General features: G+C 44.0%; 2 protein-coding genes across 3 annotated transcripts in view; both read left to right on the top strand.

Annotated features, from left to right (window-relative positions):
- Positions 1-24946, top strand: part of LOC117507475 — a 203474-nt gene that overhangs the window by 157084 nt on the left and 21444 nt on the right. The gene's annotated exons all lie outside the window — the stretch shown is intronic.
- LOC117507473 overlaps positions 1-24946 on the top strand; it is a 153431-nt gene that overhangs the window by 107134 nt on the left and 21351 nt on the right. The window contains exon 6 of one of the 2 annotated variants that reach the window (XM_034167348.1): positions 21544-21953. The exons of the other annotated variant lie outside the window; for it this stretch is intronic. Within the exon in view, the coding sequence (XP_034023239.1) occupies positions 21544-21950 (407 nt within the window). The 3' untranslated portion in view covers positions 21951-21953. Of the gene's footprint in view, positions 1-21543; positions 21954-24946 lie in introns of those variants that run through there. 2 annotated transcript variants of the gene reach the window in all.

Genomic DNA, 24946 nt, shown 5'->3' with positions numbered 1-24946 from the left:
CAGTATTTTTCTCTTATGATGTCATTTGGTGATGTTATGATGAGGAAAACGGTGCAAATTTTAGATTTTAAGGGTGTGAAAAGGCATGCACATCATCTTGCATCATCTTCAAAGCTAACAAGTCGACACTTGAGGAAGACTTCTTTTGTCATGCAAAAAAAACAAAAAACTGTAAGGTCAAGGTCACAAAGAAGGATAAACAATAAATCACCCCAAAACTTTCCTGGTAGCAATTTGTTGCTTTTTTGCTTCCACATTTTGCACGAATATGGTGAATGGTCTTGCCCATATAAGCCATTACCTGGGATAAGTGATTGACCTGACCATCAGGGTTTACCTGGAGGTCAAAGTGACCTACAAGTAGGTCAAATTTCATATTTGAGTAAAACATGTCCTGTAATACACCGAAGCATAGGGCTTGATGAGGGATTACAAACATACCGAAAGCTTTGCGATATGACGTGATTTGGTGACATTATGTTGAGAAAAGGTGTTGCAACGTTTTGATATTAAGGGTGTGAAAAAGTGTTGCAAATCATCCTGGATCATCTTCAAAATGGACATGTAGAAACTTGAAGAAAACTTCTCTTGACATGAGAAACAAGTTGAGGTCAAAGATCAAGGTCACAATATGATTAAACAAAGGTCAAAGGCCGCTCAGTAAATGACCATTCCTGAAGCATTTTCTTAAATTTCTGCATCCATATATCAGGGAATTATAGGGACTGGCCTTTCAAAAGTGACGTTGCCTCAGAAAAGCAGATGACCTTGGCCTTTCAGGGCTTGTTCGTGAGGTCAAATGTGAACCTAAACATAGGTCAAATTTCATTTCTGAGTGACATGTCGTCTGGTACATCAATTGTACCAGACGACATGTTTCAAATCAAGATAGCATGATTGCTCAGGTATTGATGTCATTGAGTAATGTTATGATGGAAAGACTGGGTCACTATACGAGGTCTATAGAAAAGTATCCGACCTTATTATTTTTTTTTCAAAAACCATATGGATTGAATCACGTGTGATTGCTTCAGACAAGCTTGAACCCTCGTGCGCATGCGTGAGTTTTTCCACGCCTGTCGGTTGCATCATTCGCCTGTGAGCAGGCTTGAGTGAGGAGTGGTCCAGCCCCCTCGGCGGATTTTCATTGTCAGGAAATGGCGGAATGATTTGGGCTTTTTTTTCCATCAGAATTTTTTCAGAAACTGTTAGAGACTGGCAGCTGGAAACCATTCGAAAACATGTATCTGGCTTTCAGTGAAATTTTACGGGCTTCACAGAGAATAAGGACTGTTACTACAGCTTTAAGAACGGCTTTAAGGACACTCGGCATGGCGCGCTCTGTTGCCGCCATCGAGAGCACAAACCACCGGATCATTTCTAAACGGATGGCTCTGTGGAGCCGGGACCGTCGTGTGCACTTTCTCTGGTTATCACAAGAGCTGGACATCAACTGTTTTCCGGCAGATTTCACTTTTAACAAGAGATTTTGTCATGGAAAGCCGAGCAGAGGTTTCGCGCGTCACGACCGATTTGCTGATGGAGCGAGACAAAGGAACACCTCCGTTTTGGTCTCACAGGCCGGCTTTGAGATGGCATTCAGACAGCTGTCTGTGGTTTTTCCATCGAGTGATTATCCGAGAAATTGTGGATGTGCCTGGACTTGCCAGAACATGTCCCGTGCTCTTGTGATAACCAGAGAAAGTGCACACGACGGTCCCGGCTCCACAGAGCCATCCGTTTAGAAATGATCCGGTGGTTTGTGGCTCTCGATGGCGGCACGGAGCACCAGCGCACCGAACGCCGATCCATAAAGCCGTCCTTAAAGCTGTAGTAACAGTCCTTATTCTCTGTGAAGCCCGTAAAATTTTCACCAAAAGCCAGATAAATTTTTCGAATGGTTTCCAGCTGCCAGTCTCTAACACTATCTGAAAAAATTCTGATGGAAAAAAAGCCCAAATCATTCCGCCATTTCCTGACAATGAAAATCCGCCGAGGGGGTGGACCACCCCTCACTCAAAGCCTGCTCACAGGCGAATGACGCAAACCGACAGGCGTGGAAAAACTCACGCATGCGCACGAGGGATCAAGCTTGTCTGACGCAATCACACGTGATTCAAATCCATATGGTTTTTGAAAAAAATAATAAGGTCGGATACTTTTCTAATAGACCTGTACAATGTTTAAATGATGTGGTGCAGACAGTTCTTTTTACAGCATTGTTTTTGAAATGCAAGTTACTCGTCACCCTCAGGGTGACAGATTTCATTTATGTATTTAATCATAATACTGTAGCTACTGTACTTAACCTCCTTGAGACACAGTATTAATAACTGATAATAGAAACCAGAACATTTTTAGCTTCCAAATTCTTTAATTTTTTTTTTTACCTGGTAGGTGTTTCACCCATTGTTTTATCTTTATTTTTTATGATGACACAAAACCAGCTAACTTACTGGGCTGATGGTTTCCAAAATGTGCTTTTAAAGACTTTTTTTTGCTGTTCTGCTATAATTTTGCATGTCAGTGAAAAAATACTTAACATTTGAGCTAAAAACTATGAATAGAATTTTATGCAGCGGAAATAAATGAGTACAATAGCAAAGAAGCAGCCTATCTTATATCTAAGTGAGCCAATCAGAGGCGCTCAGTGCAAAGTGCTCTCCAGCCAATGAAATGGAAGAACTCGCTGCTGGGTGCCTGCTTCCTTATCTGCATGCACGCACGAGGCGGAGACCAGCCAGACACAGGCCTGGCATCGTGAGTGGGCCTTAGGGTGCCTTGCTCGCCCTCTGAGTCAGTTGGGCCCGCCCTGGACAGACGAGCCTGTCAGTCACCCACCAACCATAAAAAAACAGAAAATCAAATTTCCAATATAGTTAATTCATAATAATATTGTTTCTGTGTGAAATACACACACACACACACACACACACCTGTGCTCCGATGTCTACGTCAGAAAACCGTCACAGCAGCGACAGACTGCAGGTTAATGGCGTGAGCATAAAAAGTTAACTTTTGTGAGGTAATAAGTTATTTTCTGAAATATCACACAAATTTATGTTTACCTATTTGAAGGAGTCGACTGCAGTTAATCCATGAAGCTGTCCATTATTCCTTCTCATTGGTAAAATAAAATGGCACACAGCACCCCATGCATGCGCACGCATAACTTGAATTCAGACGCGTGTGTAGGATGAGCTCGGACAACATCCGTGCACCCTGTGACTTCTTCAGTAAAACAGTTTCGCTGTGACATACAGAAACATGTATGTACACACCAGAGCTCGTTCAGATGTCAGAAAATTGACAGGATCCAGACTGGAAGGTTTTATTTGCACTGAGAAGTTCTTCCCTGTGCAGTTTTCCCACAAAATCCGCATTAACACAAAATAAGAGCTAGATAAAATAAAAAATCTGCATCTGCCTGGTTTGACATGACTTCAAAAAGTCGCAGTCTGTACCTGTACATCAAAAGTTGCTCTAAAAATCCAGGGGCACATCCACAATTTTGTAACCAGGGCATGAATTTGTGAACATTTTTGTTCATATTTCACCATAAAATACAACCCCAGGGAAAAGACAAGCTGTGAAAAACCAGGTAAATCAGAATTTTGTTGCACTGTCAGAAAATGAGGCTTGAGTCAAAGAAGACTCTCCGATAAATGCGGTTTATTGTTTGGTGTTTACTTTGCATGCAAAATAGCATAGAACCGGAATGTGGTTCTGAATGTGGCCTCGTGGGATGAGCCAGATTTTAAAAACAAATCTGAACACTATCTGGCTGCGAAGTAATCCGGACTGAATCTGCCTCAAGATGGATTGCAAACCTCAGTGTGAACGGGGTCTTAAGGGCCTTTCACATTGAACGCTCAGCGCGACGCTTTAACGCTTCCCATCGTGTCGTAACGCCAGGCTGATGCGTTTCCAATGCGTCGCTTCGGAAGCGGCAAGGCAGCAGAGATTGCAACTATGTCACACTCTGGCTGTTTCCACAACCTGAAAAAGTTCAGCGATCGCCATCTTGAATTTGGGTCGCCTGAAACACAAAAAGCTTTAAAAAACAGCAGTAGAACGATTCTCCCATCACCCTGCTGGGAGAAGCTTTTTTTTTTTCAGCTACTTATCGGAGTGACGCCGACCGAGGGAGGACTGACGACTTGGTGGGATATTGATCGAACCACGACAGCGAGCCAACCCGCACGGAGAAGCCAGGGTTCAGGCATCATTCCTGGGCAGACCGAGGCAGGCAGCCAGGGGTGATGGAGCAAACCCACTCAGTCCGAAATCTCCCACTTTTTGGATATATGCGAAGTCCCAGTTTGCCCAACAGAGTTTAGTTCTGCAGCTTTTCGAGGTGAGAATAATATTAAAATAAAATGTGACATTTGCACTGCTGTGAAGGTTTATTGATCGGCTAACGTTAGTGTAGCCTTTAGCACAGTTGATCTGAGTGAACGCTTTAATTTGTAAATGGTTCAGTCTTTTTCATTTTTACCAAATAAAGCTACAGCTTTTTTCAGACATTACAAAAGCTCAACTTATATAACTTTTTTTTTTCGGGTGTTTTTTTTCCCCATCTTTTTTTTTTTTTTTTTTTTTATATAAACTGTTTATTGTTTCTTTATATTTAAAGAAATATTTATTTGTCCCAATCAGGAACATTTGCTGTGCAGACAACCAAACTTCCATTGATGAGCTGAACACCACGAAGTCCAGTCAAAAGAAAACATCTCTGCTCTTCAGCAACACCACCAGAGTTCAAAGCTGCAGAAGAGACCTTCATCTGGTCCCAAGAATTCAGCATAACATCACCTGCTTCTAAATAAAAGGTTCTTTCAACAGCAACTATTTATTATTTTTAAAAAGCTGTTTCATTTTATATTTTAACAATAAATGAACAGATCATTAAAATGTCCATGAATCAAAGTCAAAAGACATTTGCACAGGTAGAAGCTCTCCACTTATTGTGTTCAAATTTATATTTTAGAAATGACTCTGTCCTGATAACAGTATTAAAGGCAATTACATATTTTGACAAAATTACAAGTTGAAATGACTACATATATAAAATAATTCATCATGTGGTTTATGTCACAGAAATCCAACTTTACAATCACACTGCAGTCATTGTTAAATTATTTCCTGTTGCATTTATAATAAACATTTGTATTTATTTAGTGTCTGTTTTTCTGGTTGAATGAGATATAAATAATCTACCAGACTTAAAAGAAAATGTACAAGTTTCCATGTTATTTTATTTGTCTAAAAATAAATGTCCAAGGTTCCTTATGTTAAACAAGAAATGATCTAATCTAAAATAACTTTAAGGTTTCTAAAGAATCATTTATTGATTTATTTGGCTATTTTAATTACAAGTGTTCTAAACTTTTTTTTAACAGTAATCAGAAATGTTGAGGTAACAAACAACAACAAAAAACATTTCCAATGATTATTCTGCAGAAAACTGCTCTATAAATGAGCAGTCCTGTCACATGTCAATGTTTTGTACAGATCAGTGGTTTCTGCACCGATCCATTTTGTAGAGATCAGTGGTTTCTACAGCGATCCATTTTGTAGAGATCAGTGGTTTCTACAGCGATCCATTTTGTAGAGATCAGTGGTTTCTGCCACTAGTCTTCCGTGTTTTGGCCCGACATGTCATTCGTATTGGACAATGCGAAGGTACGTCACAGCTCAGAGTGTCGAAAGTTGGATTAGATTGAACTTTGTGACTGCATCAGCTTGCCGACAAGCGGCAATGTGCGCTCCTGTCAGAAGCGTTGTTTTAGCTCGGCTTTTGACGCGACGCTTCTGACATGTCTAAAAAGCAACGCGTCTCATTGAAACTAATGCTTTTTTAGACCAATTTTTGATGCTTCTGACGCGTTCAGTGTGAAAGGCCCTTTAGAGTGCAGCCCAGATTTGGCAATTCCTCCAGAGAAGAGAACAGCTGATGATCTTTTGAGCTGTGTTAATCACTCTCTGCATTGTTTTTTTGTTTGTTTTTTGTCCGCTGCAGAGTATCCATTGTACCACACAGTCATGCCATGCACAAGGATGCTCTCAGTGGTAGAACAGTAGAAAAGCAGGAGCTGTTTCTCACACAGGTTCTTCATTACAGCAACAACCATAAACATATCTCTAATAGAAATCTTAAAGTAAGCACTTGAACATGCTGACACCCCTGGTCTCCTCTCTCCAGTGTACCAGCACTCTTCAGCTGTTGTGAGAACGTCTCTTCACATCCCAGATTTATGGTACCCAGTCACTTTAGATGTACTTCAACTGATTTCCTTGCTGAGACTCAGCTCTTTCTCTCTGTGCACGGTCAAGCTGCTGTGTTACTGCTTTCTTGGTCTGTTGTGTTGATTCCACTACTTTGACTTTGCCCCACTAATAATTTTAATTTTGTAGTTTTCCACCGCTTTCTCCATTTTCTTTCTTACCCAATCTAAAACTGATGTCAGGTGGATGTTCCACCATCATTACTGCAAATACAATGTCAGTGGTCTGCTCTTATGTTGCTATGGTGGGTTATGTTGGTGTTTGTCCTAACTTGTACGGAGTGCTTCGCTCTTCTTAACATGCCTGGGCCATCCCATGTCTCGTCCATGGTTCACCAAACGTTCTTCCTTGGTGCTAGCTAAATGTGGGCCTTCTGATAAACATTTCACTCCTCGTTCTTTTTGTATTGGGGCCTCCATTACAGCTGCTCAGTTCTGCTTCTAGTATCAGGGTGCTGGAACGATGGTACTGACATGTACGTCTTCTGTGTCAGGCCTGGTACTCACATCTGTCAAGTTGCAGAGATTCATGCCAAAGGTACATGCTTTTGGTTATTCTCAAATTCTGGTGGTGGTGGTGCTTTTCAGTCCAGTGGTTGAATTCTGCCTTCACATTATTGCCTGCTTCTTGCATTGTACCTCCAGTCTTATAGGGGGATGTTGTGCAGTTACTTCAGTATAGTTCAAATGGAATTTCCCTTGAATATTAGGATCCTTTATGGGCAATGCCCAGGCCACCTTGGTTGCTGAAAGCCCTTGCTAAGAGAGCAGCACATTCAATGTTAAGTTCTCTTTCACCACTTTTTCCTCTCTCGGCCAGAGTTCTGATACAGAGAATCTCATAACTACTTTGTACCTGGCACTGTTCTCTCTGTCACTCCCTCTGTTGTAGTGTGTGTCCAAACAGATGCCACTTACAATGGTCTATACAGGTAACCCTGTATAGTGGCAGCACTAGCACACTTGATCCAGGGTAGCTTGGATGCTAGAAGCCCGACTAAGAGAGCAGCACGTTCGACGTTGGGTATGAGTTGTTTCCTGCTGGTAACATTAATAAACAGTCTCTAGAGAATGTCTATACTTGCATTTAGTGCATAAAGGAGGTGTATGAGTAGCCCAATATTAGAGGTGCATTTAAACTGCACTCACATGCATTTAGCCTGCACTTGCGCTACAGCCCTGTGGTTTGTTCATGTGAGTCAGACATGAGAAGATTACTCCTTCGTTTCCCAACTACGTTCTAATTGCATATTAACAGTTCAAAATATTTTTTGGGGGGGGGGGGATTAAATAGGACTTTACACTTTTGGCCTAAAAACTGTGTCCCCCTCAGAGCAGTGCAAGGCACCTCTGCATATCTGTGTCTGGCATCGGGACTGACCAGACATTACCGCATCTCTGTTTAGTCTAAATAGTTATGTACGATTTCAATGTCGCTGTAATGTGTTTAAGCAAACTCATGACTAATTATGCTGCTTTCGGCTGGTGGAATGCACACAGACAGAAAACTGTGCATACATGTTTTCTGCACTTTAGAAACACAGATCACATCAGCTGTGATGAACCCACACGGACAGCTGTGGACAAAGTTCTCTCCATTCCACCGGCAGAACACAGCATTATTATTCACTAGTTTGTTTAAATGCTGTGGATGGAGCACAAATTCAACGTCTGAAATTTGAAATTGTTTTTTTTGTTTGTTTGTTGTTTAGGCATCTTAAGAGCGGATTCACGAGCTGTGCATCCATTGTGCACAGCCATGACGTCCCACACAGACCCTGATATGGGTGTCTCCTCAGCATAGAGACATTCTTAAAGGCCACACGCAGTAAAATTGGAAAATTGACTCAAACCATTGTGAATCAATGCATTTTGTGACTATTTGGAAGGTCTGTGTTCAATAAAAGTCATAAGTGGCAGTGAATGGTCACTTTAGGAATTTAAGTTAGCGCACACTCTTCAGGTATTAACAGTCGGCGAAAAGTAGGTCTGCCTGGATTTCCCGCAAACAAGAAGCAACAAGACTGATGAGCACAATTTGTCAAGAATACACAAAAGGACTGGGATGGTCTCCCCCCCCCCCCACAAATGCAAACAACTGCCATATGTAGTTGCCATTTCACTGAGGACAGCTACATAAACAAGATGCAGTATGACATGGAGCTGAAGACGGACACCACCCCCAGCATTTACCCAAACGTACAGGTATTTGTACACATTCTGATCTTGTGCAGTCAATGTACATATTTAAATCATGTCAATCAAACACTTTTTTTTGTTTGTTTGTTTTCTTTCTCAGTGGACATGTCACACGATATAGTAAAATTGTTTTAAGTCACATATTGTACATGGAGTTTATCAGAGGCTTCATTTCTTCAGACAGCTATTTCAACGTGAAACTTCAAAGGCCCGGGGTCAGGTGTGTTACCTATTACAATTGTGGTTACACAACCAAATTTCCGACCAGTACAGATCTTCCAAGCACCTGGCTTCCTCACCACATTCACTGTCACTGTTGCTTTGGTCCAATTCCTCATCTGAATCTTCTTCTTCTGACCATTCTTGGTTGAACCTGTAAGGCCGTACACCACCTAGATTCTTCACAGCTAAAATCTCCTCAATTTGGTCCATTTCATTATTATAAGAGAAATATGTGATAAAAAGCTTTGCAAGTCACTGTTTGAGTCCTCCGTTGTTGTGAATGAAAGCAATCAAGAATGGGTGTTCCCCACTCTGACATCACACAGTGTATGTTCTCACCAGCAGGGGATATATCGGGAGAAATGTGTAACCAAATGAGGTATGAAATAAATGGACACAGACCAATTTGGGAAACATACACCGACGATTCTGGCATTATATATAACAGCAGGTATCAGGGTATTTCCCCCTTGGACATCACCCCGCCCCCAGCCCTTTCCAACTCCAGTCATCCCCCCCTCCTTCTGTTTAATTAAAGCAATCACAATCAGCACTGAACTGCTACAAAGTAAAGGTGCCATGACACATGCACAATTTTGATCCGCGCACTTGCACACATTCTGCCGTGCACGAGAGTAAACTCACCTGAACCTAGTTGGAAACCGTTAGAAACTGTGTGCGGCTTCTTACATGTGCGCAAAGAAAATTTTGAAATAATCAAAATCTCCATCACGCATTAATGATGTGAACTTCAAGTGAACATTGCACAATTAAAAAACACTGCGCGTGAGTGCAAGTGATTGTGTCAGCACACCGCATCAGAGCGTAGCTCATCTGAACGATTATAATGACATGTTAAATCTATTAAAATTTACAGCTGCACACAAGGAATGAACATGCCACTGTTTTACCAAGCTACGTATTACAACATAAACATTACAAATAATTACCTTTTTAAACAGTTACAAATGTGTTCACCACATTAAGCACATTAAAAATAGCAAATGGTGTAATATGTTTTGAATTTGAAAAAAACAAAACAAAACAACAACAACAAAAAAAAAACGGAAGGCCAACAGCAACCAATGCAAAGATAAAAGGACCCAGGGTGCTGGTGGGGGGGATGACCGGGGGGAAATGCCCTAGAACCAGAACAGCGTTCAAGGAAATATAGATTTCCAGAACTTTGCATGTGGCTTTTAAAGAAACTAACACAAAGTGAAAGGTTAACGCTTTAACAAAAGCCAGAGGTTTACAATAAATTATTTACAGTTGTATGCATACAGTAGTGTTCAGAATAATAGTAGTGCTATGTGACTAAAAAGATTAATCCAAGTTTTGAGTATATTTCTTATTGTTACATGGGAAACAAGGTACCACTAGATTCAGTAGATTCTCACAAATCCAACAAGACCAAGCATTCATGATATGCACACTCTTAAGGCTATGAAATTGGGCTATTAGTAAAAAAAAAAGTAGAAAAGGGGGTTGTTCACAATAATAGTAGCATCTGCTGTTGATGCTACAAACTCAAAACTATTATGTTCAAACTGCTTTTTCAGCAATCCTGTGAATCACTAAACTAGTATTTAGTTGTATAACCACAGTTTTTCATGATTTCTTCACATCTGCGAGGCATTAATTTTGTTGGTTTGGAACCAAGATTTTGCTCATTTACTAGTGTGCTTGGGGTCACTGTCTTGTTGAATGTCCTCTTCAGCATAAGGCAACATGACCTCTTCAAGTATTTTGACATCCAAACTAATCCATGATACCTGGTATGCAATATATAGGCCCAACACCATAGTAGGAGAAACATGCCCATATCATGATGCTTGCACCACCATGCTTCACTGTCTTCACTGTGAACTGTGGCTTGAATTCAGAGTTTGGGGGTCGTCTCACAAACTGTCTGCGGCCCTTGGACCCAAAAAGAATAATTTTACTCACATCAGTCCACAAAATATTCCTCCATTTCTCTTTAGGCCAGTTGATGTGTTCTTTGGCAAATTGTAATCTTTTCTGCACGTCTTTTATTTAACAGAGCGACTTTGCGGGGGATTCTTGCAAATAAATTAGCTTCACATAGGTGTCTTCTGTCACAGCACTTACAGGTAACTCCAGACTGTCTTTGATCATCCTGGAGCTGATCAATGGGTGAGCGTTTACCATTCTGGTTATTCTTCTATCCATTTTGATGGGGGTTTTCTGTTTTCTTCCACATGTCTCTGGTTTTTTTGTCCATTTTAAAGCATTGGAGATCACTGTAGATGAACAGCCTATAATTTTTTTGCACCTGCGTATAAGTTTTCCCCTTTCCAATCAACTTTTTAATCAAACTACGCTGTTCTTCTGAACAATGTCTTGAACGTCCCATTTTCCTTAGGCTTTCAAAGAGAAAAGCATGTTCAACAGGTGCTGGCTTCATCCTTAAATAGGGGACACCTGATTTACACCTGTTTGTTCCACAAAACTGACAAATTCACTGACTGAATGCCACACTACTATTATTGTGAACACCCCCTTTTCTACTTTTTTTTACTAATAGCCCAATTTCATAGCCTTAAGAGTGTGCATATCATGAATGCTTGGTCTTGCTGGATTTGTGAGAATCTACTGAATCTACTGGTACCTTGTTTCCCATGTAATAGCAAATATACTCAAAACCTGGATTAATCTTTTTAGTCACATAGCACTACTATTGTTCTGAACACTACTGTAAGTTTGGGCATCCCTGATAAGTTTCATGATTTTCCTTTTATTGTTGGTTGTCTGGATCACAAATTTCAGTTAAATATATCATACAGCAGACGAACACACTGATATTTGAGAAGTGAAATGAAGTTTATAGTATTTACAGAAAGTGTGTAATAATTATTTAAACAAAATTAGGCAGGTGCATAAATTCGGGCACCCTTGTCATTTTATTGATTTGAATATATTTAGCACTAATTATTGGAACACAAAATTGGTTTGGTAAGCTCACTGACCCTTGACCTCCTTACACAGGTGAATCCAATCACGAGAAAGGGTATTTAAGGTGGCCATTTGCAAATGTTTCTCCTCTTTGCATTTCTTCTAATGAGTGGCAACATGGAAGCCTCTAAACAACTCTCAAATGACCTGAAAACAAAGACTGTTCAACATCATGGTTTAGGGGAAGGATACAAAAAGCTATCTCAGAGATTTCAGCTGTCAGTTTTCACTGTGAGGAACATAGTGAGGAAATGGGAGACCGCAGGCACAGTAATAGTTAAGGCCCGAAGTGGCAGGACAAGAAAAATCTCAGGTAAGCTGAAGTCAAGGATGGTGAGAACAGTCATAGTTGACCCACAGACCTGCTCCAAAGACCTACAGCATGATCTTGCTGCAGATAGTGTCTCTGTGCATCATTGAACTATACAGCGCACTTTGCACAAAGAGATGCTGTATGAACCTGTAATGCAAAGGAAGCCTTTTCTGCGTACATGCCACAAACAGAGTCGCTTGAGGTATACTAAAGCACATTTGGACAAGCCAGCTTCATTTTGGAATAAGGTGCTGTGAACTGATGAAAATAAAATTGAGTTATTTGGACATAACAGTGGGTGGTATGCATGGCTGAAAAAGAACTCAGCGTTCCAAGAAAAACACTTGCTACCTACAATAAAATTTGGAGGTGGTTCCATCATGCTGTATGGCTGTGTGGCCAGTGTAGGTACTGGAAATCTTAAAATTGAGGGTCACATGGATTCCAGTCAATATCAGCAGATTCTTGAGAATAATGTTTATCAATCAGTGTCAAAATTGAAGTTACACCGGGGCTGGACCTGAATATTATTGAAAATCTGTGGTGTGATTTTAAGTGGGCTGTCCATGCTCGGAAACCAACAGACCTGATTGAACTGGAGATGTTTTGTAAAGATGAATGGTCCAAAATACCTTCAACCAGAATCCAGACTCTCATTGGAAGCTATAGGAAGTGTTTAGAGGCTGTTTGTTGGGAAAGTGTAGTGACACGGACCCACAACAGGGGGCGTAAATGAACGGACAATAGATGAGCCAAAAATACAACACTTTACTGTTGTGAAATGTGCACAACGAGAATACAGACAAACATAGACTTTGGATCACAATCAAAATATACAAGGTGATGTGTGGGTAGGCTCGAGGATAGGAGACGTCCGTCCCGAGTAGAAACGGATCCCACACGATTTCCGCTGCCACCGAACCCGAAGGATACTGGAGCCGCCAAGTCCTGAGCCCCCAGGTGGTCACCGTCTCCGACTGTCGGATCTGGTACTGCGGGCAGGAAGCAGAAGAACAGAAGTAATGAGTGTGTGAAAACACACCCAGTAAATAGCAAGTGTTTCCAGGTGTGAACAACACCTCCACCTAATGTGCGCACGGCACAATCACGGCTGAGGTAATACCTTAAAGGTAGACGATATCTCGGCGACACGGTGGTGATGTCATCCGGCTTTTGTAGGGTGGTTGATGACCTGGTGATTGGTGACAGCTGTCATAGTTGATGAGTGACAGCTGTCACCCCCGGCTGTTCCTGTGAGGCGGCAGCACCCTCTCGTGCTTGAAGCCCACACTTGAGGCAGGGCGCCCTTTGGTTGTGGGCCAGCAGTACCTCTTCTGCGGCCCACACAACAGGACCCCCCCCCCCCCCCCCCCAACGGGCGCCTCCTGGCGCCCGACCAGGCTTATCGTGATGACGGTGGTAGAAATCGGCCAGGAGGGCCGGGTCCAGGATGAAGCTCCTCTTCACCCAGGAGCGTTCTTCAGGTCCATATCCCTCCCAGTCCACCAAATACTGGAAACCCTGGCCCTTCCGGCGGACGTCCAGGAGCCGACGCACAGTCCAAGCCGGCTCCCCGTCGATGATCCGGGCAGGAGGCGGTGCCGGTACAGGAGCACAGAGGGGTGAGGTGTGATATGGTTTAACCCTGGAAACATGAAAAACTGAGTGGATCCGCAGTGAAGCTGGGAGCTGGAGCTTCACTGCGGCAGGACTGAGGACTTTAAGGCTCTTGAACGGTCCAATGTATCTGTCCTTGAGTTTTGGCGAATCCACTTGCACAGGAACGTCTTTCGTGGATAGCCATACCTCCTGCCCGGGCTGGTATGCAGGGGCCGGGGAACGCCGGCGATCTGCATGGGCTTTAGCCCTCATCCGGGCTTTCAACAGGGCAGAATGGGCAGTGCGCCACACCCGACGGCATCTCCGCAGGTGGGCCTGGACCGAGGGCACACCGACCTCTCCCTTCACCACGGGAAATAATGGGGGCTGGTACCCCAGACACATCTCAAACGGGGAGAGGCCGGTGGCAGAGGACACCTGGCTGTTATGCGTGTACTCGATCCAAGCCAGATGTTCACTCCAGGCCGTCGGGTGCGCAGACATCACACAGCGTAGGGTTTGTTCCAGTTCTTGGTTGGCCCGTTCTGCCTGTCCGTTGGTCTGCGGGTGATACCCGGACGAGAGGCTCACGGTCGGAGACAATGTCAGTAGGTATCCCATGCAGACGCACGACGTGGTGGACCAGGAGGTCTGCTGTCTCCTGGGCCGTAGGGAGCTTCGGGAGGGCCACGAAGTGGGCCGCCTTGGAGAACCGGTCCACTATCGTGAGGATGGTAGTCATGCCCTGGGATGGCGGGAGGCCCGTGACGAAGTCAAGGCTGATGTGGGACCAGGGGCGATGGGGCACAGGTAACGGCTGGAGGAGTCCCTGTGCCCATTGATGGTCAGCTTTACCCCTGGCGCAGGTGGTACAAGCCTGGACATAGTCCCGAACGTCGGCTTCCATGGACACCCACCAGAAGCGCTGCCGGACCACTGCCACGGTCCTTCGCACCCGTGGATGAGAGGAGAGCTTGGAACCGTGACAGAAGTCCAGAACTGCAGCTCTGGCTTCTGGTGGGACGTAAAGTTTGTTCCTTGGGCCCGTCCCCGGGTCTGGGTTCCGTGCCAGGGCTTCCCGGACGGTCTTCTCCACATCCCAGGTGAGGGTGGCCACGACAGTGGACTCAGGTAGGATGGATTCCGGCGGATCTGACAGCTCGGTTTTGACTTCGACTTCGTGAACCCGGGACAGGGCATCCGATCTTTGGTTCTTGGTCCCGGGGCGGTAGGTGATCCTGGAAGTCAAAACGCCCGAAGAACAATGACCAGCGGGCTTGCCTGGGGTTCAGCCGCTTGGAGGTCCTGATATACTCCAGGTTCCGGTGGTCCGTGAAAACTGTAAATGGTACCGCGGCTCCCTCTAACAGATGTCTCCACTCCTCAAGAGCCTCTTTCACCTTGAGGAGTTCCCGACTGCCCACGTCATAGTTCCGCTCAGCTGGGGTCAACCTGCGTGAAAAATAGGCACAAGGATGGAGAATCTGATCGGACTCCCCGCTCTGGGACAGCACGGCTCCTATCCCTGAGTCCGAGGCATCCACTTCTACCACAAACTGGCAGCTAGGATCGGGCTGCACCAGAACTGGTGCAGTCGAAAACCGGCGTTTCAACTCCCTAAACGCGGCCTCGCACCGATCCGACCAGGTAAATGGTACTTTGGAGGAGGTCAGAGCTGTCAGGGGGCTAACTACCTGACTGTAGCCCTTAATGAACCTCCTGTAGAAATTCGCAAAGCCGAGGAGCTGTTGCAGCTTCCTATGGCTTGTCGGTTGGGGCCAGTCTCTCACCACCGCAACCTTGGCCGGATCAGGGGCGACGGCGTTGGAGGAGATTATAAACCCCAGGAAGGACAAAGAAGTGCGGTGGAACTCGCACTTCTTGCCCTTCACAAACAGCCGGTTCTCCAACAACCGCTGCAGGACCTGACGTACATGCTGGACATGGGTCTCAGGATCCGGGGAAAAGATGAGAATATCGTCTAGGTATACGAAGATGAATCGGTGCAGGAAGTCCCGCAAGACGTCATTTACCAAAGCTTGAAACATCACGGGGGCGTTGGTGAGGCCGAATGGCATGACCGGGTACTCAAAGTGACATAATGGGGTGTTAAATGCCGTCTTCCACTCTTCTCCCTTCCGGATCCGAACCAGGTGGTACGCATTCCTAAGATCAAGTTTTGTGAATATTTGGGCTCCATGCAGGGGCGTGAACACCGAATCTAACAGGGGTAGAGGGTACCAGTTGCGAACTGTGATCTCGTTCAGTCCCCTGTAGTCAATGCTTGGACGGAGGCCGCCGTCTTTCTTGCCCACAAAAAACAAACCTGCACCCATCGGGGAGGTGGAGTTCCGGATCAGCCGGCAGCTAACGAGTCCCGGATGTAGGTCTCCATTGATTCGTGTTCCGGGTGTGAGAGGTTGTACAGCCGGCTAGACGGGTACTCAGTTCCCGGGATCAAATCAATGGCGCAATCGTACGGACGGTGTGGGGGAAGAGTGAGTGCCAGATCTTTGCTGAAGACGTCAGCGAGATCGTGGTACTCCTCAGGCACCACCGCAAGATTGGGAGGAACTTTACCCTCCTCGTTAGCGGTCAAACCAGGTGGAACCGAGGATCCTAGACATTCCTGGTGACAGGTTTCGCTCCACTGAGCCACAATCCCAGACGGCCAATCAATCCGGGGATTGTGTTTGATCATCCATGGGAAGCCCAGAATCACGCGGGAGGTAGAAGGAGTCACAAAAAACTCAATCTCCTCCCGATGATTCCCAGACACCACCAGAGTCACAGGTAGTGTCTTGTGTGTGATTAAAGGGAGAAGAGTGCCATCTAGCGCCCGCACCTTCAATGGCGAAGGAAGCGCCACCAGAGGGAGCCCTACCTCCCTTGCCCATCTGCTGTCCAGCAGATTCCCTTCTGACCCCGTGTCCACCAGTGCAGGGGCCTGAAGGGTTAGATCCCCACTCAGGATCGTAACTGGGAGTCGTGCAGAAAGACGGGTTTGTCCCACGTGAATTTCTTGGCCCACCCTTAGCCCAGTTTCTAAGAGCGGGCGTTGGTGTTTAACCGTTTGGGGCAGTCTCTCTGCTGATGCTTGCTTGAGCCGCAGATAAAGCACTCTCCGCGGGCCAGTCTCCTTTGTCTGTTAGTGGCTCTGACTTTAGCCCTGCTCGTGTCCATAGCATCGTCAGCAGGGGGAGCTGTCGCCACACGGAGCGCTGAGGCAGTGGAGCGTGGGGAGGGCGGTACCTTTTCGGACCCGGAAGGGAGAGGGACAGCGCGTATCCGACCACGCCCTTCGTCTCGCTCCCGACGGCGTTCCTCTAACCGATTGTCTAATCGGTTAGAGTAAATCCCGCGGCTCATCCTTAGCCACCAGATGCTCCTTCAGGACTGACGACAGTCTGTTTACGAAGGCAGCGCGGAGTGCAGCGGTATTCCAGCCGGACCTCGCAGCCGCGATGCGGAAGTCGACCGCATACTCAGCTGCACTCCGACACCCCTGTCTCATTGACAGCAGCGTTGTTGAAGCAGTCTCGCCTCTGTTTGGGTGATCAAATACTGTTCTGAACTCCCTCACAAACCCAGTATAAGAGGTAAGGAGCCGTGAATTCTGCTCCCAGAGCGCCGTAGCCCAGGCGCGTGCCTCACCTCGAAGCAAATTAATTACATAAGCCACCCTACTGGCGTCTGATGCGTACATCACGGGACGCTGTGAAAAGACGAGCGAACACTGCATTAAAAAGTCCGCGCACGTCTCCACACAACCCCCGTACGGCTCTGGGGGACTTATGTATGCTTCAGGGGATGGTGGGGGGGGGTCGCTGAATGACCAGTGGAATGTCTATATTTGGCACCGGGTCAGTAGGAGGAGGAGCTGCAGCAGCGCCCTGAGCGCTCGCTTCCACCTGCGCAGTGAGAACCTCCATCCTGCGATTGAGGATGATGTTCTGCTCGGTCATTAGATCCAACCGAGCAGTAAAGGCGGTGAGGATTTGCTGCAACTCACCAATCACGCTTCCTGCAGATGCATGTGCACCCTGCTCTTCCATTGGCTGTCCAACAGATGGTTGACGCCCCTTGCGATCCATGACGATTGGCCGAGATATCCTGTTGGGAAAGTGTAGTGACACGGACCCACAACAGGGGGCGTAAATGAACGGACAATAGATGAGCCAAAAATACAACACTTTACTGTTGTGAAATGTGCACAACGAGAATACAGACAAACATAGACTTTGGATCACAATCAAAATATACAAGGTGATGTGTGGGTAGGCTCGAGGATATGAGATGTCTGTCCCGAGTAGAACCGGATCCCACACGATTTCCGCTGCCACCGAACCTGAAGGATACTGGAGCCGCCAAGTCCTGAGCCCCCAGGTGGTCACCGTCTCCGACTGTCGGATCTGGTACTGCGGGCAGGAAGCAGAAGAACAGAAGTAATGAGTGTATGAAAACACACCCAGTAAATAGTCAGCAAGTGTTTCTTTCCAGGTGGGAACAACACCTCCACCTACAACACAGTTCAACTCCGGTTGTCTCTGCAGTTCGGTGTGACAAGTGAACGCCCTTCACTTTGTCACCACTCCGCACTCCGCCAGACGACAACAGTGAGTAGTCTCCTGAAACAATATCACAGAATAGAAAAGTAATGTGCGCACGGCACAATCACGGCTGAGGTATTACCTTAAAGGTAGACGATATCTCGGCGACGCAGTGGTGATGTCGTCCGGCTTTTGTAGGGTGGTTGATGACCTGGTGATTGGTGACAGCTGTCATAGTTGATGAGTGACAGCTGTCACCCCCGGCTGTTCCTGTGAGGCGGCAGCGCCCTCTCGTGCCTGAAGCCCACACTTCAGGCAGGGCGCCCTTTGGTTGTGGGCCAGTAGTACCTCCTCTTCCGCGGCCCATACAACACTGTTATTTCTGCAAAATGAGGATCTACTAAATATTGTTTTTTTTTTTTCTGTTGGGGTGCCCAAATTTATGCACCTGCTTAATTTTATTTAAAGAATTATTGCACACTTTCTGTAAATCCTCGAGACTTCATTTCACTTCTCAGATATCACTGTGTTTGTTTGCTATATGATATATTTAACTGAAATTGCTGAAATTTCCTTTACAAATGATTTGTAAAGGAAAATCATGGAAATCATCGAGGGTGCCCAAACCTTTACATACAACTGTATGTCTTATATTAAAAATTATTCATATCACAAATTTGAGTAATTACATATTCTTATAACTAACATCATAAATCCTGTAACTATGGGAGAAAATGCACTTTTTCTTAAATTTTCTTTGACTTTTAGTTCATTGCATACAGTATGAACCCAAGATATTTCAATACTTATTCTGGTTAACTTAATTTTTTTAATATACATCCATTCCTACATTTAAGACCTGCATTACCTTCCAAAAAAAGTTGGGACACAAATGCATTTAAAACTTTGTAATGTTGTCAAGCCCAACGCTTAACCACTAGACCATCACCTCCCCTAAGGGGTGAATAGAGGGTGATCTGCGCCGTCGGAGTCCTCACCTCCCTGTCTCACCGGTTATAGTGACACCGAAAAGAAAGAAAGAAAGGAAAATATATCATGCATGATAATTTCATTTTGCACTTTCGTTTTGTGGGATATTTTATTCACGGTTTGCAGCAACATGATTAACGGTTGGCGGATATTCAGTTTGCGTAAATCTTCATTGATGGTTTGCGGATAAATCAGGATTTGCAGCAGATACACACAATGTCTGTGTCACCAGTGTGGTACGGTATTGGCTCCAGGACCTAGGCGGCTGTACGTGGTGGAAGTCCAGGAGGGGATGGTGTTGACCCAGCTTCTGCCTGTGGCGGTCGTGGTCATCTCTGTTGCGGGTCAGGGAATGGCTCAGCTGGGCCTTGCTGACATGCTTCACCTTCACTGCTTGTTTTCTTGGTGACATGGCGACATTGGATGGCTCAGATACCTGGTTTTCGCTGTTTTTGCTGTATTGCTGTGTAGCACAGGATCATACAGTCATCAGTACAGACACTGATTTGCACGCCAGTGACCCACCTTCTCATCTGGTGTTGCAGTCAATGTGGTCCAACCACAATCGAGGCCCAGTCGAGTCGCTGTGGCCTCATTCGTGTTGCATTTGGGGGCAACTCTGAACATTCTGGTCTGATTAGTGTTGCATTTGGGGGTCACTCTGGACAGTCCAGTTGCATTTGTATTGCATTCCAGGACCACTTGGGACATTCGGATGCCATCCGTGTTGCATTTGGCCCCCACTTGGGATATCCTCGGGGCAGTTAGATGCATTCCGGCTCATTCCTGCCACATCCACGACATTCTAGCAGGTTCTGTATTGGCTGGCCATCGCGGTAAGTCGGCTGACCCCATTCGGATTTTTTCAAATGGTGTTCCAGTTACAGACAGGCGTTTTTCACATTAATCGGCCTGTGGTCTGTCGCAATCCATTTTACTGTCGCATTTGCGAGCTTCTCTTGCCTTTGTTTATCAATAGTTCTCCCACATGCTGCATCTAACATAGTCTGCTGAAGCCTCGGGCCGTAGTGTGTTTCGTTGCATGATTTGCTGGTATCAGCTGTTTGTGCTGTATTTAGGTGATATTTAAAGTACTCCGCTGATAAAAAAAAACAAAACAAAAAAAAACAGCGTTAACGTGAGATAAAAAAAAATTGTCAGCATTAATGAATTAATGCGTTAGTGCGAAAATAATGCATTAACTTGCCCAGCCCTAATATTAACATGAAATTATGCTGACTACACGAAACATAAAATGTGTTGTCCATCCTGATCAACCCTAAAATGTCAAATCTGTCTGCAATGAATTATAAGTCAAAGTAAATGTTAACATCAACTGTTTTTAAAAATTTTCATTGATTCATTCATTCATTCATTTTCTGTACCTGCTTATCCTGATCCAAGGTCATAGGGAAGCTGGAACCTACCCCAGCTGTCATTGGGCAATAAGTGGGGTACACACTGGACAGGCTGCAAGTTTATCGCAGGGTCATATAGAGACTGACAAACACATTCACACACTCACTCGCAATCATTTATTAATTTTCTAGTCATACGATGTGAGGCTGAATGTGAGTGTATTGTGGAGCCACATAGAGACAAACACATTCACACTTGCACGCTCACCTATGATCAATTTAGCCACCAATTCATCTAACCTACATGTCTTTGGAAGTGAGAGGAAGCTGGAGCACCTGAGGTAACCAACACGAGCACAGGGAGAACATGCAAACTCTACACACAAAGGATCACCTGGGACCTTCTTGCAGTGAGGCAACAGTGCTAACCACTAAGCCACTGTCCTGCCTATTTATGTATTTATTTTTGCATTTTTCCATATGTCCCAACTTTTTCTCATTTGGGGTTGTAGTAGGTAAAGGACAAGCCACCATACAGCTGTAATCTTAAACAGGGTCATACGCTGATAAGGTTATAATAATTATCATTGGTATGTCTTAAGGGTGAAACTATTACATTGTACCATTCTGTTTTTCTCGGAACATTAATAGAAGTATGTAATGCAACAATCCCATCCATCTCATTGGGTGTCAGCTCTGATGTCCCATTGCTCCAAAAATGTGCTCAAATTGTGGACCTTTCAGAACAACACAGCCCCCTCACATGAACACTTCGAATTACTCAACATGTTGAATTTTGAATCTAATTGTAGTTTTGCATCAGTCTATTATGATACCATCATTTCAGTGCATGAGTTCTCATTTTAAGTATGTAATTGTAACAACAGGTAAAAATCCAGACAGTTTAATTGCCTGCTATAACAGACATTTGAGAAGGTATGCAGTGTGTATCATTAAACCTTTTTGATTAAATTATGAAAATTTTATTGCTCAGAGTGGTATGGGTAATGATTCAGTATTTAACTTGTGAATATTTTTTTCATTTACAGTTGACCACAGCCTGGAGCCAACCAAGGAGGCAGCTGATGACAACCAAGAGGACAGACCCAAACGTTCCTTTCTTTGTCCGATGACTGAAGAACGCTATCAGATTTTACTCCAACTTGCCCAAGGTTCCTTCAGTGTACCTAAGTCACGTCAGACCAAAGTACAGAAGAATGCTGTACGGCAGTTCCAAAGGAGAAAGATGGAGTTTGCTGTAGTGGCTGGGTCCTTGTACTTTCAAGGAAAAAAAGTGACGACTGCTCCGGGTATATCGAATGCAGTCAAAAATACTTTAACTAGGAATTTTGTTCATGGAAGCAGATCCACCTGGAGGCAAGTTGGGAGGAATCATGCAGGGATATCATACGATAGTGTAAAAAAGGTGTTAGGCAGATTGAAACGTCAAAGATGATCTTGAGAGTGCCTCCCAAACCTGTAGTCTTGAATAAAGTTAATGGGAGATCAACAATGTATACAGTAGTGTTCAGAATAATAGTAGTGCTATGTGACTAAAAAGATTAATCCAGGTTTTGAGTATATTTCTTATTGTTACATGGGAAACAAGGTATCAGTAGATTCTCACAAATCCAACAACACCAAGCATTCATGATATGCACACTCTTAAGGCTATGAAATTGGGCTATTAGTAAAAAAAAAAAGTAGAAAAGGGGGTGTTCACAATAATAGTAGTGTGGCATTCAGTCAGTGAGTTCGTCAGTTTTGTGGAACAAACAGGTGTGAATCAGGTGTCCCCTATTTAAGGATGAAGCCAGCACCTGTTGAACATGCTTTTCTCTTTGAAAGCCTGAGGAAAATGGGACGTTCAAGACATTGTTCAGAAGAACAGCGTAGTTTGATTAAAAAGTTGATTGGAGAGGGGAAAACGTATATGCAGGTGCAAAAAATTATAGGCTGTTAATCTACAATGATCTCCAATGCTTTAAAATGGACAAAAAAAAACAGAGACGCATGAAAGAAAATGGAAAACAACCATCAAAATGGATAGAAGAATAACCAGAATGGCAAAGGCTCACCCATTGATCAGCTCCAGGATGATCAAAGACAGTCTGGAGTTACCTGTAAGTGCTGTGACAGAAGACGCCTGTGTGAAGCTAATTTATTTGCAAGAATCCCCCGCAAAGTCCCTCTGTTAAATAAAAGACGTGCAGAAGAGATTACAATTTGCCAAAGAACACATCAACTGGCCTAAAGAGAAATGGAGGAATATTTTGTGGACTGATGTGAGTAAAATTGTTCTTTTTGGGTCCAAGGGCCATAGACAGTTTGTGAGATGACCCCCAAACACTGAATTCAAGCCACAGTTCACAGTGAAGACAGTGAAGCATGGTGGTGCAAGCATCATGATATGAGCATGTTTCTCCTACTATGGTGTTGGGCCTACATATCGCATACCAGATATCATGGATCAGTTTGGATATGTCAAAATACTTGAAGAGGTCATGTTGCCTCATGCTGAAGAGGACATGTACTTGAAATGGGTGTTTCAACAAGACAATGACCCCAAACACACTAGTCAAGAAGCAAAATCTTGGTTCCAAACCAACAAAATTAGTGCCTCGCAGATATGAAGAAATCATGAAAAACTGTGGTTATACAACTAAACACTAGTTTAGTGATTCACAGGATTGCTAAAAAAGCAGTTTGAACATAATAGTTTTGAGTTTGTAGCGTCAACAGCAGATGCTACTATTATTGTGAACACCCCCTTTTCTACTTTTTTTATTAATAGCCCAATTTCATAGCCTTAAGAGTGTGCATATCATGAATGATTGGTCTTGTTGGATTTGTGAGAATCTACTGAATCTACTGGTACCTTGTTTCCCATGTAACAATAAGAAATATACTCAAAACCTGGATTAATCGTTTTAGTCACATAGCACTACTACAAGTATTATTCTGAACACTACTGTATATGGTCAGTTGTCAATACTTTATCCTGTGGGATGATTACACAATGCTTCACAGACTGTGAGCAGCCTGAAATTGTACGATGTGTTCAAGGGAATGACTTCAAGAGAAAAATGAAGAATCTGCTTCATGACAGAAACGAAAGGATTGGGTGCAGACCATATCATCCTCAGTTGCAAAGGAAATGCAGCAGAGAAGTACAAAACAAGATTGCTTTCATGGCAAAGAAGAAAAACTTCAATTAGGGACTGAATCGCCATCAAATTCATTAAGCCATAAATACGCTTAAAGATGAGCCGGGAGAGCGCCTTCCTATGTGCACATCAACTGCAGCAGCAACTTCAACTATAACGAAATGAGCAAAGCTTCTTGTGACACAAATGTTGCCACAACAGATTTTCAAGAAGGTAACAGACAGACATCTGTTACCGTCTCACCGGATAGTAACGATAATAAACGTGTTTTTCCTGAAAAGAATGACTAAGAGCAGTCAATAGTAGACAGTGACATCAGCAGAGGTGGGTAACCCCGGTTTCAGTGAGTACAAGTCCTACCATTTATTTCTACCTGTGCACTTAAAAAAGGTGATTTCTCTGCTTAGCTCATCTACTTGCATGAAGAGTTGAACTGCTTAAACACAGCTGGTTTAGTGGGTGAACAGAACAGATATGTTAGGACTTTTACTCAGTGAAGCTGCTATTTTACACCTTTGGACATCAGTGAGCAGCCAGAAATGGACAATGATGTCAGTGAGGAGGCAGAACATGATTTTATATTACAGAGATGCTGATTGGACCACAACAAAGACCTGATATAACAGATAATAGAGTGAGTTGATGAAGATGGAATTTTAATTGAACATCTACAACCCCTGGCAAAAATTATGGAATCACCAGCCTCAGAGGATGTTCATTCAGTTGTTTAATTTTGTAGAAAAAAAAGCAGATCACAGACATGACACAAAACTAAAGTCATTTCAAATGGCAACTTTCTGGCTTTAAGAAACACTATAAGAAATCAAGAAAAAAGATTGTGGCAGTCAGTAACGGTTACTTTTTTTAGACCAAGCAGAGGAAAAAAATATGGAATCACTCAATTCTGAGGAAAAAAATATGGAATCACCCTGTAAATTTTCATCCCCCAAATTAACACCTGCATCAAATCAGATCTGCTCATTGACATTGACCCTATGCCATGACATTGACCCTATGTGTCTTTTTGCAAGGAATGTTTTTGCAGTTTTTGCTCTATGGCAAGATGCATTATCATCTTGAAAAATGATTTCATCATCCCTAAACATCCTTTCAATTGTCCAAAATATCAACATGAACTTGTGCATTTATTGATGATGTAATGACAGCCATCTCCCCAGTGCCTTTACCTGACATGCAGCCCCATATCATCAATGACTGTGGAAATTTACATGTTCTCTTCAGGCAGTCATCTTTATAAATCTCATTGGAAAGGCACCAAACAAAA

The sequence above is a fragment of the Thalassophryne amazonica genome, chromosome 3 (genome assembly GCF_902500255.1).
Source record: "Thalassophryne amazonica chromosome 3, fThaAma1.1, whole genome shotgun sequence".
Lineage (NCBI taxonomy): Eukaryota > Metazoa > Chordata > Actinopteri > Batrachoidiformes > Batrachoididae > Thalassophryne > Thalassophryne amazonica.
Note: the sequence above shows the minus strand (reverse complement) of the source record. Positions and strands in the feature narration are given on the sequence as shown.